Here is a 17,931-nt window from a genome sequence, read left to right on the forward strand (position 1 = left end):
AAGATTGGTTCAGGATGAACTGTTGCTAACATTCTTGTCTTTTATGGTTCCTTTTATCTTAAATGGTGTGCATTGAATATTGCCTGAAACTTGACTTTAACATTAATCTAAAAACACATCTAATAATTTTTCTATTTTTAACTTCAGGGTTATGTTTTTTTTTTAGTTACTCTCATCATCTCACATCAAAAAGCACTATTAAAGAAAAGCAGACATTTGTTTTCTCCTTAAAGAGTAAAACTAATTACTTTGAGGTTATTAATACCACCCCAGGTTCCCAAGTAATTTCCAAACAGGCTTTTAGGCACTACTTAGACTTATGTCAAGCATGTAGTTCTTCTGTGCTACAGAACAAGCATTCACTCAAAATTTCCAAGACATGGTTTCCCCTAAAAATATAAATTGTCCACTGAAACTGAGCAAGGAGTAATGTTGCTGTTACGCCTTCTGTTTGGTTTTTTGTATTGGTTTTGCCATTTTCTATGAAGTCTGTGTCCCTTAGTATTACACATTCGGTTTGTTCAGATGTATTCTGTTCTGAAACTGCATCACTTTAAAGCTTCTTGCAGATGCATATGGTCATTGTTTTTAAATTATTCAGTCAAAGTTTTTATGATTGCCTAGGTTATATTTACAAGTATTTTGATCTGTCATTCGTCTCATTTTTACAGATTTTGTTTCTATAGTCTCATATTTCTCCTTCTTGATTTGCTTTCCCCTTGGTTCCCAATGGATACATAAGAAAATACAGTACCGACAGCTAAATCTAACAAAAGCTCATGGTCTGACTCACCTACTTCACAGGCTTTCCCATGCCTCTTAACTAATCTCTGAACAGTTTTGTGTAGCAGCAATCCAATCTCTTTTCTTTTAGGTACAGAACAAAGCTGTTCCGTAGCTAGCAAAACTAATGAAGTCAGGTCGTCTGTGGACATGCCCAGCACACTCTCCTCAACTAACTCTGTCTACACTTCGGGTACACGTCCTTCAGGATTGAGCTGGTAGAATTGTCTGGAAAATCTGGAAACAGAGATCCAAGTCTTCTCAGTTTTTCTCCATCAGACACTAGATGTGATACTCCTTCTCTATCCAGCTGTTAATCTCACTGAATTACAAAGAGCCTGAACTATCTTCGAGTCTCTTATTCCTGTTTTCAACTACACTAGATTATTTGAGGGAAACATAGTCAAACATGCACCACAAAATCTTCTCACAGAAACCAAACTCAACATAGAAATGTTTTGTTTTAAAGTTCTATTTTGATCCTCTGGTTTACTTACTTCCCCTCCATAGGCCTGTAATATCTCAAGCAGGAAGACATGTAATAGTTTCTGAAAGATCTTTCCCTGGGTACTTTTATAAATCAATACCCTCTTTCAAGAACTCAGAAAAGCAAAGAGTTCATTTTCTCTCTACTGCTTAACATAGTAAGGGATCTATGGGTAGAAAGTCTTAAAGGATTTGAAGTCTGCCTACTCAGTTTCAAAACCAAGACGTTTTCATGAATATATTTCAACTGTAAAATGAATGAATTTACCAAAAGGCAGCCTGAATTAGCTAACTGAAGATGCCTCATCCTTCTTCAGAGTACAACACCGTCCTCCAAGTTTCATTAGAACTTCCTGTTATGAACTTACATTCTACCTTCGGGTTCACATAATCTTTTCCAGGATGTTAACTAAAGGAGAGCTTTCCAAGAGTCACAATTAACAGGACACAGTTACAGGCCCTTACCAGTGAGGGCATGACGCAGAAGTTTAGATTCTAAATCACTCTCCTACACTAAGTTCTAGTGAAAAAACGGCAGGACAACAGAAACCCTTCCTTCACATACATTTAAAAGTACTACAGAAGCCATAAAAAAAGGCATCAGCATATCTGACAGAACCTGACTAAAGAAGAGAACCTCCCTTTAGCAGCTAGGAAGGAATTTGTCAGAAGGCTCACAAGGAAGTTTTCATTCTGTTAACAACTGTAATGCACTACACAGGCACTTTTACTCCATGTGGAATCAAATTAGGGCTCTTCTCTTTGAGGTCTGTACAGTTTACTTAGTTAAAAAATGTTCTGCAAAGCTAAGATACACACCAACCACAAGTCCCACCTCATTCAAAAACGAGAGACTCTGAACGTCAACCTGCCAGGACAGCTAGTGAAAATACTTCCTAAAACTGAAGGTGTGAAAAATAACACATGTGAAATAAAAGACCCCTTGTATTAATAGTTTCCTACTTCGAAAAAAAGCACCATAAACTTGCTTACGAAGCTGAAGATGGAGCTTGTTTATTCCAGTTACCTTCCTTTATCCTCCACAGACTGACTACATTTAAGAATAGCTAAGAACATTGTTATACTCAAAAATTGTAATCAACAACCAGCAAAAATAAGTTATATATCTCTGAACATCTTTGGCAGTCAATCTGCATATTATTTGTTATTCTGAACCATACATGAAAAAAAGTTCCAGATTTTGAATGAGGAAAATCAATTGCACAACCCCTGAGATAGAAGTATTTCTTTAGCACACTGAGAATCGTGAGTGACATTCTGCCATTGCTAACTCACAGACAATGTCATTAAACTGGTCAAGAAATCACTGAACATCATAGCAGATAAAGGATGAAGAATTTATTTTATCATCAATAAAAAAAAAAAAATCTTGTTATTGTATATGGCAGCAGTCTTAGGGGACTGTGTCTGAACAAATCCAGAAGAGTAAGTGGTTCCTACACATACCAGTTTCAGTGGAGGTTTCTGAATGTTAGGTTCATTGGTGCATTGGGGCAGTGTATGTGGTTTGAGGAATTTTTTTAATGGAGTGATAGAAAGAAGTGACATTGGCTTCTGTTTTGGAAAACAGTCATTCAACATATGCTTTACAGTCTAATAAAACTTCTGTAACAGATGCAAGAGAGGACAGTATCTCTTTCTAGTGCTCCAAAGGAACATTTATCTGTATAAAAAAAATAAAGATTGCCAGCTTCCAAATAATATATAAAAAACCTGTGTGATTTCAGAAGATCAGATACTCCTTCAGCTACTTCTTTTGACATTCAGAAGCATTCAGCACAAAGGGCATACTTAGCAACAAACATACAACTCCACAGATATAAATCATATCAGTTTTATTATAAGAATTTATAGACTGAGAGTAACATATGAACCATTCAGTGCATGGATACTCAATAAAGAAGGACAGTCATAGCTATTTTATGTCAGTGGGAATAGAAACACAGGCTGTCTTCACGCGGGGGAAAATAAGAAAGTCTAACACTTTTATGCACGGAATCCAACTTCAACATTCTATATGGGCACTTCATCATTATCTAGAAAAATGGACGAACTATTTGAATAGAGGTAGTTGTATGTGATGGCTATCTAGAAACAGATAGCAGTTACTGAAGAATCTCAGAAAAATCAGCAGCACATATGAAAAAGAAAAGAAGCAGAAGCACTGAGTAATGTTCCGAGAAAGAGACATAAACTGTAATTACCTGGCCATTCTGCTGTATAAACAAATTTATTTTGCAATCATCACCACCGCAAGCCAGTACTGGTACTGGAAAGGAAAAAAAAAGTCTTCATTACTCAAGATACAAAATCTAATATTCTAGGCTATGAAAAAATATATAAAGAATATAAAAATCAATATAGCATCAATAAATATATTAATTCAGACAGGCAAGCATGACACCACTTTTTTTATATTTTCTAAATTGGACACTTAATACTGTTTGAAATAAACTGGTATCTCCAGAACAGAAAACTCAGAAGATATTTTGGCATGTAAATGATATCTACAAATACTTAAGATGCTAAAAAAAAGTAGTCTCCTTCATGCTCACATATCTGCAGGAAGTTCAAGTATTAGAGATTTTTAATTAATTATGTTTATTTTATTCATATCAACAGACATTTGCTCTAAATACAAAAGGAGCAAGCAGCAAAACAAAATGACTCAAAACTAATACAGTTCAAGTCCTAAATCAACTGAAATAAGTGTACAGGTGGAGTTAACATAACTATTATACAGCAAATAAAAAGACAGATCAAAAAAGGAGGACAGACCACCACTCACTATACACAAGGATATGAAAGCAATTAACATTATTATACACCTACGCAAGCCCTGAGTAGCAGTTTACTCCTACGAGCTATCTCGAAAGTGTGCAAAAACCACAAGTCCATTGAATTGAACCAAAGTTATGTCTGAATGGAAAACAAGAGAAATTAGGCAGTGTATTAGTTCATCTCTCCCACAGAAGATGATGGGGAAAAATAGTTAAGGCTTACTCCACTCTTTTAGAGTCATAAGAATGAAGTAGTTCTGCTAGGGACTGAAATAGTAAAAGAAAATGAATTAATTAGAACATTAGGTATTATCAACAAGTTATCACAGCTAGACACATTTCTCAAATCTAGGTAGAAAACAAAATACTAAATTCCACTAAAATCAACTCCTTCATTTTAAAAAACCTAAATGTCATCCCTTTATAGAGATAATTCTATCTTTACTATGGATAGACCAAAAATCGACTCGAATATTCACAATCGGTTTCTGTTCTATAATATTTTCCTCTCTCTGCCTGTACCAGATCTGTGCCTAGTTATCTGTGGTTCCTTCTCTCACTTCTAAGTCACATATCACGTTCTTACACCTCCATCACCTGCTGCTTCTCTCCAATCTCTAAGTCACATTTCATCTCCATCTCCTCCTTGCTTTCCAGAGGGCCAAACAGGACTGCTCTGCTTTGGACTGGAGGTAATGAGCTGTTTTGAAAGACCTGGTCTTGAGCTCCACAGAAGTTGGCAAGAGTGAGGTTTTCTTCCACAAAATACAATACAATTGCATGTTCTTGTTCTTGGAGCTGGTATCATCCTTTCCTGAGAAATACATTTTACGGGCCATTACAGTAATTATATACCTACTCAACAGAATAGAAGTCTGACTACTAAAAACAAGAAAAGAATTATGATCTAGTTGCTGTGTCAGATAAACACAAATACTTCCACTCAAAAAGTTCTATCAAGGAATATGTAACTGGCAAAAACAGTCTAATATACAGTTTTCCACGTAAACGCTCCAGAGTGTTAGAATTCGGATCTGATGGAGATAAAGTCCTGCAAATGAAATTGGAAAACTGAGTCAGAAACTGTGGTCCAGTTGCAATGGGGACAGTGTGACTGGCAAACCTTGTCAAGTTCGCCAGCTCTTGTTTTCACCTGTTGCAATTCAGTTCTGAGGAGACAATTCTTATTTGTCAGAGGCCAAGCTACAGCACCACAATTATCCAGGTGGTAGGAAGAATCACAGTATATGACAAAAGAGCTGATCAAGATCTGTAAAACAGTAAATCCTATTCCCAGCATTTTAGAAGCAGAATTCCTGCAGGCGCTGCAAGGCAAAAGGCAACAACCAAACAAAACAGTACAAAGCTTTTCTTCAAGACTGAGAAAACAACTGTAAAGAAAATCCTTAACTAAGAATCTGACACTAAAGTGCTGAAGCTATACGCCAGCTGCAAGTGATAGTTCAGATTTTTATAAGCAGTCTATTGGCTTTCCCCATTTGACTTCTTCACAAAAATGGTTCTTAACTTCTTTTTTTTTTTAATAATTTCTTTTCAAGGACAATCAGTTAAAATATTAGGTATCATGAACTTCAACATCTTCTGAAAGTTAAAGCATCCATTACACACGAATCCATTTTCAACACAAGCTTTAAATTTCTTTGCTTGCTGGAATTAGAGGTTACTGTAAATGCTTCTAGTTCAGGGGAGCAGTTTACAACTTTCAGAAGAGCAATTCTGTGTTTAATTCCTGACGGAAGAGCTGCAGAGTGTCCTCAAGAGAAAAGCGTCTTTAAATCTTAATACGGCTGCCAACATAGCCTTCATAAAGATTTCAGAGCAACTCTTGAAGTTATCATAGATCATTTTTCCCTGAAGCTCATTAAAGTTCCAAATTTCCATTACAGATTAATGATTTTGACAAAATGATCAGCAGTGAGATTTTTAATAATATATTTAAAGCTACTTTATTTAGATTTCAGAATTAACATACTACTCTGAACAAAAACAGTTCAGTTGTACGGACTACTATGTCAGGTTTAGGAAGAAAACACAGAACATGGTTATGCTGTATTAAAAGCCCCTTTATAGGTTTCTAGGGGAAACATTTCTAACCATACATTTAGGGTTCAAAATCTAAACTGTTTCTTGACAATGTTAGCAGCACAGATAATTCATATTGGAACTGGCATTAAAACATAAACGTAAAGGATTTTTTTTTTAAATCTCCATACAAAACCTAAGCAAATAGTTTCTTATTTGAAAATAATTTCAGTTCTTCAGAAAAATAAAGTACTTTTCTTCTGGTTATGAGCCCTGTGTTGTTTTGGATAACTAATTGGATTTGGGATGGGAAGAGGCCATAGTAACAGAATGTCCTGCTCTGAATGCAATTTTAAGCAACACTGGGTTTTGGGGACTCTGGGAGATTTTCGCAGCAAAACAAAATGCTTGTTATTCTGCTATTTAAAGAAGCTTCAAGCACTCCATGAAATTTTGGTTTCAAAAGCATTTAGTTTTAAGAATTAACATGAAAATCTTCATTTATGGTTGTTCCAAAATGAATGGTCACTTCTATTGTATACCACAGAGTTTCAACGTTAAACAGATGCACTACTCTAGAGTGTTTCAGTGAGAATTTCTTATCTTTACAGCATCATAAATGAAGAAATAATCTATTGCTTTGCAATATGAATTTTATACTCATTAAACTGGCACCACAGACATGTCACTTCTAACAAAAATTCATACTGGAAGTAATGATTTTAATTTTCCCTCAAGCCTTTTAACCTCACCTCAACAATCACCTGTCAGTATATTTACAGGAAAAAGAGAGAGAGGTTTAAAGTTCTTTAGCAGTGCAGATGCTGCTTTTGGTATCAGACACACTCTGGAAATGGACATTACCATTTCCAAACAGGATAACGCATCCTGATACAGTTTTCATTATCTCCCAGGATTACCACAAGCCAAAGAGTAAAATAAGCTTCTGTGTAACTGCTCTGGAGGCATACAATTAAACAACAAACACCACATCAGCATGGAACACATGTGGTGAATAGCTGAAAAATCTCGATACAGTAAGAAACTTCAGTACTTTTTCTCTTGGGAGTCTGGTGAAAGGCTATAATGATATATAAACACTAACTTAATTCAACATACGTATCTGGCTTGAGGATACATTTAGTTTTAAAAGAAAGCTCCTACAGATTTGCAACAGAAGAATGTGTCTGTTAGCAGGCTACAAAATCTGAATGTTTGTATTAATAGAAAACTATAAAAACCATACTGAACAGTCAGGTTAAACTTGTTCAGCATCTCAATTTTTTTCACATTTAATACTGAACAGGTGATAAACACTGCTCATTAGTCTGAGATTTTTTATGCAGGCCTGCAGATTCTTTTTCTGGACCTTGCCCTCCAATCCAAACAAGAACATACACAGCAGGACCACAAGGAGTGGATGAGACCAACAGCACCATCCTATCCCATTCACTCACAGCCCCGTCACCCCCTTTTAAGCTCTCTGTCTCAAGATTTCAGCTGAAGAATTCCATCTGAGTATCATTTTGAAGACACTGTAATCAGCCAGTATTTTTCTAATTGCTAAGAAGCGTTCAGTGAAAACCTTTAGATACAAGCAGCAGCTTAGACTGTTTCCATAGAACACAAAAAATATGACATAAGGGTATGGAGTTGGTCAAATGAAAAACCTATTTGGGGGATTTCTTAGATTTTATGTATCCTGCATTGACATTCAAGATGTGCAAGATGTGCAGCTGTACTTACCATTGCTGCCAGGCAAGAAGGATAAGCAGACATCCATAACAAATCCATTTCCAAACTGCAGAATTTCAATGCATTTAGCTGGAAAACAAGAACAGTGTTGATCTCATTCATCTTAAGTATTACAGTTACACTGTCATTTTCTACTACATTATGTAGCTAAAATTTCTCATTTAATTTTATTTTAAGGAGCTGAAAAACATCTACTTTTTTCAGAAGTCTAAATAATAATGCTGTCTTCTGTGGGCCCACAAAAATTCAACCAGAGTTAGCTGAGTTAGAAGATAAATCACTGTTCTCCACTGAGTATTGAAGTTGTACAGCTTCACTGCATTAACACATCAGAAGTGATAAATACTGCAAATTATATCCTGTGGCAACAGCATTCACTAAGCAGGAAGCTAAAATTTAATCCATTTGCTAGAAGAGCAGATAGGGAGATGAGCAAAACCTGCATACACCCCTGAGATCCTAAAAGCAGTTAAACTGGTAAGCCATCAAGATCAGAGGAACCAACAGGATAGTACAAAAATCTCTCTGCAGAAGCAGAATTGGTCCTTCCATCACTGGAAGCCACAACAGCAAGACAAAAATGAAAGGACAGGAGTTCACGGTGTTCTTTGGGAGCATGAGAAATGCCTTCCAGAACATGGGACTGAAGATTGGCAACTCCCACCTATTTCTCCCAGGCAGGCAGGACAATGTGAAATCCTCAAGTGTATCAGATAAGGAAGAAAGTAGCTTGAGAGATGCAGTCCGTACAACTCAACTAGCAAGTAACACTTTAAATGTAGATTATCCAACCTATTATTTCTTATGTATTTCAAAGAACTGTTCTCCAATGTGTCCATGCAAGGGCCTAGTTCACCAGAAAGTCAAGATCCTATTATCTCAAACTTGACTGGACTCAAGTCAATAGTAACAAACAAGTGACTAGTTTGACCTCACCTCTGTAATGCCAGCATTAATCATTTTACTAAGTAATTTTATTTCGCACACACATACAGCTAGTCTGCCCTAACGTTACAGGGCAAACGATGGTTCAGATTATCGGAATCTGAATGCATACTAAAAAGAAACAAGTCGATTCAGCCAACACATTACTGATGAAAAACAAAGATAAATTATTCTGCAGAACAAATCTGACCCAAAGCTGTTCAACTGGTATAACCCTCAGCTTTCAAAGAGCTATACGGTGGTTTGATGTACCAAAGCTTGAAGAGAAACCAAGGTAGTTGCATTAAAAGATGTCAGTATTTAGCCAAGTACTTCAACGAATAAGCATTCATCATTTTAATTATGCCAGTACGTTGTCTACAATGTTAAAAAAACATTACCTTCTGAACCATGCCGAGACCAGATCCTCACAGTAGAGTCAGAAGCTGCAGAAGCTATTAGCAGATTTGAATCAGGTTCATCTGACAGGTAGACAGCATCCACAGCACAAACAGCTTCAGCATGGCCTTTGAGAGGAATGCTTTTCACAAGCTGAATACATCAGAAAGTTTTACAAAGTTTTAAATTCCAGTGGCTCATCTGAGAGAATTTTTAAAGCCATTTTAAGAAAAAATAATTTAATACTGAAAAGGAGTCGTATGCTGGCGACAGCAGAGCATCTGTCAAGCTAGCTTTAGCTATAGCATATTCCAGGAAAACACAGAGAAGGGATACAGCAGTAATGACTATTAACTTGATAAGATTTTGTTTAGAGCTGAACAGAATTAAATAATAGTGTACACTATACAAACACCACCATCCCTTGAGGAAAGCTGGAAATAGAATAGAAGTTAGGAAGAGCAATTTTCCTTTCCTTTTCTCCATTTCTTGCCCCTCACCCTAAGGATCATTTCATAAAAGTTTGGATAACCTTAGTGACGGAGACAGAGCAGAGAACACAATGGAATAAGTAGCAGCTACAGAAGCTCTAGCAGCAACATTTAGTGTGTTCTCGCAAATCAAAACAGCTTTTTATGCCTTCAAAATACCAACATGAAAAATGAAAACTCTGAATTTATACTTAAGTACCTTCATTCATTAAGGAAGTATACTGGTGATTCACTTCGTAATCCGTTCCTCATAAACACAAAGAGCAAAACATGAAGCTATTAATTCCGCGACCAGAAGTCATCCAGCATTTATGCAAATTTTGTCATAAAAGCACTTGACATCTCTTGCCAAAATATAGCCTGGTAGGGCCCGGCAGGAATTTTTGATTGATCCAATACAGAACTTGGCCTGTTTTTAAGAATTTACACTCGTCTAGAACTGTCATTAAAATGTGCACATTTAGTCACATTCTTTTTCAAAGACTGCCATAATGCTGTGCCCCTCATCAGCAGAAGAGGTCAATAAAGAAATCGGTAAAGTATTTTAAATCAATATGTAAACAGTTACAATACATCACAATGAGAAATTATTTGTTTCTGAGAACATTCCCCCATGAAACACACCTGACAACTGTCGGGGGAGTTTCTGGCTGCTACATGGGCTAAACAGAAAGCACCTGTGCCTCATCAAGACAGGTGCTGAGTAACGTTGGTCAGCTGGAGACCACGTGACCCATGGAGGCTTAAAGGCGGGGCAGTTCCCTCCTGGAGACTGGAGTGGTAGGAGCCCCTGGAGAGCAGTGTCTTGAAGCTCTCTGTTAGAAGCCTTTGATTGCGGTATAGGCCTTTGGAGCGAAACAAGACCTTCCGATATACGAGGGGAATCACAACAACCTTCTAGGTTGTGATTCCTGAAGAACGTGAGACCAGCGGTCTGCGACAGACAACAACCACTCTAGGTGCACTTTCCCCTAGTATGGATTCTCATGCATTTTAAAATGCCAAGCCTAATCTAGTTTGAGACAGCCTATGAAAAGGCTTACCCATAGAGCCATTCGCAAATCAACACCTAACGTGCAAGATTTTAAAAGTCAGGTAAGAAAGATATTCTATCTAATTTGTTATCTAAATTTCAGTTAATTCTGAAGGCTTTTTTACACCATGCTCCATCTTTTGTCTTACATATTCACAGTAGGAATAACAAATTAGCACGTCTCCTTAATTTTCTCATTTTCTCTGACAAAACTCAATTGTTGCACAGATTTTTTGTTTTGTTTTATTTTGGGTTTGTTTGTTTTGATTTTTTTTTTTAAGTACCTACCTGAACTGGCGCATCATCCTGGTAAGATTACCCATATACAAACACTACGCTGTTACACAGATTGACTGGAAATCACTAGAAATGCATATAAAGAAATGAGGACGTACACGAAATGTCAACTAAAAATAAACCTCATCATTTGAAGATTTTAAGGCAGATTAAAGAAAAAGTGCTACATGAGATCAGAAAACTGATGACTCAAAAACACACAAACAGCATCTTTTAGACATGCTGGACAAATCCAGCTGATGACTGGTTAGCTAATTTCTTAATGAAGGCTGATCTGAAAAAGACAAACTACAGAAAAGAAGAAACAACATTTAAAGTAAAACACAGCATGACAGAATGCCAACAATCTGAAGGAGATATACACAGGGTTCAATAGCCAAGGTAAAGCAAAGAAGTATGAATGAGAAATACAGACAAAACAGACAATTTGTGGTATGTGAGAAACTAGGTAGGGGTAAAGCTTTAAAAAGAGGTTATTCCTGCTTACCTGATTATTCCACGTTCCTGTTCCATACCACTCCCAAAGAATGAGTTGTTTATCAGATCCACCGGAAACTAACTCTGTTTCAGAAGCTAAAAATACATTTTGGTAAGTTTTGTGAGCACTTACTTTGTAACAGCAGACAACAACATAAGCAATTATGCTGGTTACTACTCAACAAAATATCACGTATCAATTATAAGCAAAGTTTCCATCAAAATAAAGTATAGCTGATGTGACTCACGCTGTGCAAGACAGCTTAAGAGCAAAGGTATTCTTTAAGACAACAGAAAGAGAAAAGGCACAGGAACATTTACAGTTCTGTATAAGCATGATGAGTATACCTTTCAAAAAACATTCTCAAATCTCATAGTGTGATTTAATATTTTCTATTTTGTTGGTCTTTTTGGAAGATAGTAAAATAAAACAAGAGAAATCTAACCCAACAGAATTCAAAAAGGAAATGTTTTAGTGCAAGGATGGCAGTTTATACCACTATTAAAGAGGAATGCTTTCATCTCAGTACTACCAAAACAGAAAAAAGCAACAGGTACATTACACTAACAGTCTAATCAACAGCCCCATTACTCTCTATAAATGCCTAAGGGCCTTTGAAAATTCTGCACTAAGCAAGTTTAAAGCTGGTAATTACTATCAAGCAAAAGCCTCGTTTTATCCTGACAGAATTATTTTTCGTGGCTACAACCTCTATGCCACGGTTTTAGAGTATAAGATTCCTTAAAAGGCACTGCAAACGGGCTGAAAAAGCCAAAACACGCACCCCTTCCCGGAGAGCCCGGCGGCAGCACAAGGCACCGCTCTGCCAGAGCCGCCGCAGTCCCAGGAGGAACTGGGCTCCCGGGAGCCGCTGCCAGGCCCGGAGAACACAGCCCGGCCGGATCCTCTCTCTTACCGGGCAGCTGAGTTTGGCGGGTCAGATTCCTGCGGAACCACCTGTTAAAATTCCTACTGGGAAGCGGGGCTTAAGGCACCGCATCCCCTCCGTTGCCGACCCGCCTCCCCTCCTCAGCCAGGGGCAGGACAGGGGAGCCCGCGGCCCCACGGGGAAGCTGCCCGGGCCCCTGCCGTAGCACACACCCTCCCGCCGCCCGCCCCGCCTCGGCCCGAGGGAACGGGGAGGAGACGGAAAAAGGCCGCGCTACTCACCGCCATCCCGCCGGCGGACCCAGCGCACGCAGTTCACCCGGCCGGCGTGGCCGCGCAGGGCGGCGACCGCCCGCCTCGCCTGCGGGAGAGCGAGAAAGCACCGAGCGTGAAACCGCGCTGCCGCTCCCGGTCCTGCTCCCGGTCCCGCCCCACAGCGCCTCAGCTCACCCCCGGATCGTAGAGGACGACGTCGTGGCAGCTGCCGAAGGCGAGGAGCCCCCCTCGCCCCCAGGACACGACCCCGCCACCCGCCCGGTTGGCGCAACAGGCGACATGACATATTTCCACGGGCGCCGCCATCTTCCTTCCTTCCTTCCTTCCTTCCCGCCGCGTGCGCGACCTCACGCAGCTCCCGTAGCAACGACGCCCGCGCGGCGGCCGAGGGGGCGGGGCCTGAGGCGCTGGGATCCCGCCTCTCGGCCGGACGTGGCGGAGCCCGCGGTGCTCCGTCTACCCAGGAGCCAGCCGGACCCGGCCCGGCGCCAGGGGTGCAGCACCCGTTCTTCGGCAGAGGGGCTTAAAAATAAAGCGTGAAATCAGTGAAACGGAAATTAGTGTTGTGTTTTGGCTTTTTTTTGGGGGGGAGGGGGGAGTTTTAATCTTTATTGCACCTTTTGTCAAACACTCAGAGGTTTAGAAAGTTTTAAAACTTTTTCATGCATGGAAGTTGATTCCACATGTGCTAGGAAAGAGCTGAATTCAGAATCAGGCATCATGTCATTATTATCCGTGTCTGATCTGTTTCCGTCACTTGTAAAGCCACCTCCTGATGATCATTCTTAATTTTTAAGTCACTGAGTTCAGGCTGTGCTTAATATGACAGTTTATTATGATGTCCTGGAATGACTGTCATAGAAATCGTAGGAACTTGCAGCTGAGCAATGGCCAAGGCCCCCGTGGGGTGATCTGAATATGAGTACCTCTATTTTTCAAGACAAAAGATCAGATCGTAGCAGATTAGAGAATCACATCCGTTCACATTTTTATTTTTTGATTTATTGATATATTTATTGCCCTCCGTGCCCCAAAACTTAAATCAAGAAATATAAATACTGCAGTAGTATTCTAGTTTTACTTGCACGGTCACTGACCTAAAGAAATGGGATCATTAGAGGGTATTACACTACGGATGTGTTCCAAATTGTTTCAGCCACTTGGCTTCTCAGGCTCAAGAATTTCGTCAGTTCCCAGTGGCTACAGATGCAACCTGCTATCCCACAGGATGTGTAGGATTCTCCGCCGGACCTTCGAGATGTCCACTCTGCCTCCGAACGCTCTACCACACACATGCAGAAGGCCCTGGAGCCAGAGGCCAGGCTGAAGTATAAATGGACTACTCTGACAGAAAGCGTGGAACAGGAGACAAAAGAGGGATGTGACTACCTGCAGCTGTCCTGTGCTTCTTGCCCCCAAATCTCACCAGGGATATCCTGAAATAATCGAAGCTGAAATGAAAAGCTGGAAAGCCTGGGGTGGAGGGAGAAGACAGCTCTTTGTGGCTGTGTAGAGAATGGAGGGGTCAGGAAGGGAAGCAGCAGAAAGCGAGCAGGCGTCCAGGGGAATCACTCTGCTTGGCACAGGGAACACTTTGGACCCGAAACCACCCCTGGCTGGCGTTTCTCTCCCCGTGTGCCTGGGTGTTGATGAATAGTGGCTGTCGGCAGCGCTGTAACCTGACCCAAAAATGTTGCAGCCGGGCACAGCTTTTTCCAGTGGGCATGAGAGGAAGGAAGCTGGGCCTGATCACACACAAGATACAGCCAGAAATGTTTGCTGCTAAGGGAACAAATGACTCCTTGCAGAAAAATGCATGGATCCAGTCATCAAAGCGTGCTTTAGCTGAGGAGAGCTGTCCCACGGTGCCGGGGATGGCTCTGCCGAGGTGCTGGGGATGGCTGTGCAGCAGTCGGGTTGCACAGCAACCCCCTTCTCGGCGTGCCCTGCCAGGGTGGGAGTCAGGGCTCAGGAGAGAGGAGGTCGGACACTGCCAGAACGCTGAGGCATGTTACAGGAGTTGCGTTTGCTGCTGTGGGAACGAAGCTGGCTCTGACTGTGGCTGTGGGCATAAGTGTAGGCTTTTCCAGGATGGATTTGGGTAGGAGATTCCCCAAAAAACATGAAAAGTTTACTCCTCTGATAGATAACCTGCTGCTGATGATGTCCTGTAAACAGTAGGGCCCTGAGCACTGCTCGTGTCGGAGAGCCTGGGAGGTGCGCATCATGCCTGAGGGTGCACGGGCACTGCGGACCCATGCTGCAGGGTTCTGCACCGCCTCGGGGCTGGTGCTTTCCCAGGTAACCAGAGGGATCGCGTTGCGAGGGCTGCCAGCGCCAGGTGTTGCCAGTGATTGCCTCCGTCCTGGCACTGTCACCCCCATCCCACCCCAACAGCTCTCAACACCGAGAGACCTGGGATAAATCAACACGGAATATGGACTTGAAAGTGCTGTGGGGAATGCTGTAACAGCACCATGGTGGTATGGCCAAAAAGCACAGGGAGCTGAGTCTGTATCCGGACAGATCAGCCTAGACGAGCCCGGTTTCTTCCATACTCTCCGTAAGTATTACGTCTGACCAAGTCCTTGTTCGCACAGGATGCTGGGCCTTTGATCTAACCCAAGAAAGGTTTGCTGTGTGTTGTGAAGTTAAAGAATCTTCTCTTATGTCTGGAAACTGAAATACGTGTCGCATAGTGTATGAGAAAATTAGAACATCAAATAATTATAACGGAAGCAATATGCCTTTTAGGAACACGTGCATTATATGGAAGTAATGGCGGTGGTCAGTGACGTTACAAGGATGGAAAAGGACATACTCTGGGCTAGTCACCAACTGCCACTCTTCATTCATGACTAGTGTCCTTATGGAATTCAAATTCTTGCTGTTTTCCTTCATCTTCCCAGAAAATAACATCTTCACTTTCCAGACATCCATGTAAAAATTATCTTCTTTTTTTCCGCCTTTGGAGTAATTTTTGAGGCACAAGAAGAACTCAATTCACTGAGCATCAGAAAAGGTTTTGATGGTGCCTAAGCAGACTTCAGAAGTCACTCCATAGCCTTGTTCACGCCTTAAGTGTCCCAATTTGGTTCTGACAATGGGGTTACATCAACAAATTCCTTTAAGGGAGATAGTATTCATACTGACAAAAGGTTTCTTTAGCTTAAAATAAATTCACCAGTTAGATACTGGAAAAATTCTGTTATTCCAACAGCAAAATAATCGTTTTGATGGTAAACTCATGTCTACAAGTCAGGTTTTGCAGGCAGAGGTGGCTTAGCAATCCTCTTGTGCTCCCTACCCAGCTCAGTTATGCCTACGAGCTTTTAAACAGAAACTGAGAAAATACAACACTAGAGAAAATACAACACTAGTTAAAAATGATAAATAGTATTTAATATATTTATCCAATTATGTCTAAACAATGACATGAAAATATAGTAATGTTGTTAATGTGTTATCACTTCCTGCAGAATGTTTCCAACCTATTATTCGGCATATTTAGCCTCATCTGTGTTTTCTGGTTTTATGAGGAAAATACAGTGTTGGATATATATTGCATGCATTGTTGATTGAATGCATGTTGATACGAAATCTGGTCTTTGATATATTAAATCAAAGGTTTATACTTTCTTGTATTGGATGGAGTTTTATTGGTGTAAAGGAATATGTGTTGTTATACATGGGTCATTCTGCCTGATACTATGAAAAGTAACAATCATATGTTAGGTTTAAAGTTTAATTATATGCAGTTTAATTCTATAGAAGAATGTTTAAAAGTTGTTAAGTTAACAAAGTCAAGTACTCAAAGGTTGGGGGACTTGTTCTTGTAGTTGTTGAACTTAGCCTAATCTTTATTTGTAGTCATTGTATACATGCCTTATGAAGTAATCATTAATGAAGTTACCTCATGCTCAAATTACTGCCTGCTATTTTTACTGTAGCTTGCTTGCCTCCAGTAGCAACCTGGATGAATAGTGCCTGGTGAATGAGGCAGCTATTCAGTATTTCAGTTTCTCCTCATTAGTTATACCGTGGCCCTAGGCCTAATTTGCTGCACAGTATTTTTAGCACAGAATTGTCCTTTCCCTAATAGCCTTTTTTTTTTTTGTGACTTCTATTGCCACAGTACCTTAATGTGTCAGAAAAAATGTATGAATTGTATTTTTCTTTATAATGTCACTGTTAGGCAGAAGGGTACTATTATATTCATTTTCTGGGTGGCAATTTCCTCCCAGGACCAGAATTCATAACAAAGCACCATAGTTCTTCAGTGATGAAGTGCCCAATGTGGAAGACGCAGAACAGCGTTCGAGAAAGGGGCTAACCACCCACAGTACCCATTGCCTCTAGCTGGGACTGCAAGTGTTCAAAACTTTGGAAATCGGATTCCAACGTGGGGCCGCTCCTGACAGCTTCTGCGGGATCAGGGTTTCACCAGAGGGATCAGAGCTGGAGCGCTGAGAAAATGAATAATGAACGGTAGTGACCAAAAACATAAAGATGAGTTCAAATTATTTGCCAGCTTCACAGAGGGTGCCTGTACGACAGCTAGGAACACCTCCGTTGCCTTAGATGTCTCAAGTACAAATCCAGCCTCTCCCTTTCTGCCAGCTGCAGGATCTGCTTCAGAAGACGTTTCAGTTCATGAGGAGCACTGACCCTCAGGTTTGCTGGGATTTCTTTCCCTTGAGTCTCCACCTACCAGTACGCTACCAGAAGGGATGACCAAGGACAAGTGTGGTTCCTAAAGCTACTGACCGAGTCCATTAAAATTCAGTGTCAGGCTAATTTTTAACTGCCACTGATTGATTCTGGAACTGTTGGTCCTGCGTTCAATAAAAGCTAAGATTTCCAGTGTATCTGGCATAATGTAAGCCTGTGGCATCCTTTTCAAATACATTTCTCAAGATAAAAAAAAAAAAGCAGATACTGTCACTTGAATAGATTTAATTTAAAATGTTTAGAATAAGTTTTTAGGGACAAATTGTCCTTTAATTTATCTCACTGAAGACTGAAAGTTGAATGATGCTGGTACAAAAAGTTGAACTGAACAAATTTTAGCTATAGCTATTTCCATTTTTCTTGAAGGCTGTATTTTAAGTGTTCTATGAATGGCTTATATTCCCATTGCCTAAATGGATTTCTGATTTTGCAAAGAAAAACTAAACTAAGTATTTATAAATACCGTCAAAATTAGCTCTCCAAACAATGACTGTAATTGCTGGCTGAAAGAAATTCTGCAGAAAATCTCTCTGATTTTCTTCTTTT

At 40.1% G+C, this 17,931-nt stretch overlaps 1 protein-coding gene across 8 annotated transcripts in view; it reads right to left on the reverse strand.

Moving 5' to 3' along the window:
- The window catches only part of ELP2 (elongator acetyltransferase complex subunit 2), a 38,512-nt gene extending 25,552 nt beyond the window's left edge, over nt 1-12,960 (reverse strand). For 5 of the 8 annotated variants that reach the window (XM_086609145.1, XM_086609146.1, XM_086609141.1 and 2 more), the window contains exons 1-6: nt 12,829-12,960; nt 12,661-12,739; nt 11,500-11,585; nt 9,194-9,344; nt 7,860-7,937; nt 3,495-3,559 (exon numbers count right to left, since the gene is read on the reverse strand). In XM_086609145.1, coding sequence (XP_086465271.1) covers nt 3,495-3,559; nt 7,860-7,937; nt 9,194-9,344; nt 11,500-11,585; nt 12,661-12,739; nt 12,829-12,960 — 591 coding nt within the window. The remainder of the gene's footprint in view (nt 1-3,494; nt 3,560-7,859; nt 7,938-9,193; nt 9,345-11,499; nt 11,586-12,660; nt 12,740-12,828) is intronic. The other 3 variants (XM_086609147.1, XM_086609144.1, XM_086609148.1) reach the window with 2 other exon arrangements.
- Nucleotides 12,961-17,931: the final 4,971 nt, after the last annotated feature.

The sequence above is a fragment of the Tauraco erythrolophus genome, chromosome 3 (genome assembly GCF_009769465.1).
Source record: "Tauraco erythrolophus isolate bTauEry1 chromosome 3, bTauEry1.pri, whole genome shotgun sequence".
NCBI classification, from domain to species: domain Eukaryota; kingdom Metazoa; phylum Chordata; class Aves; order Musophagiformes; family Musophagidae; genus Tauraco; species Tauraco erythrolophus.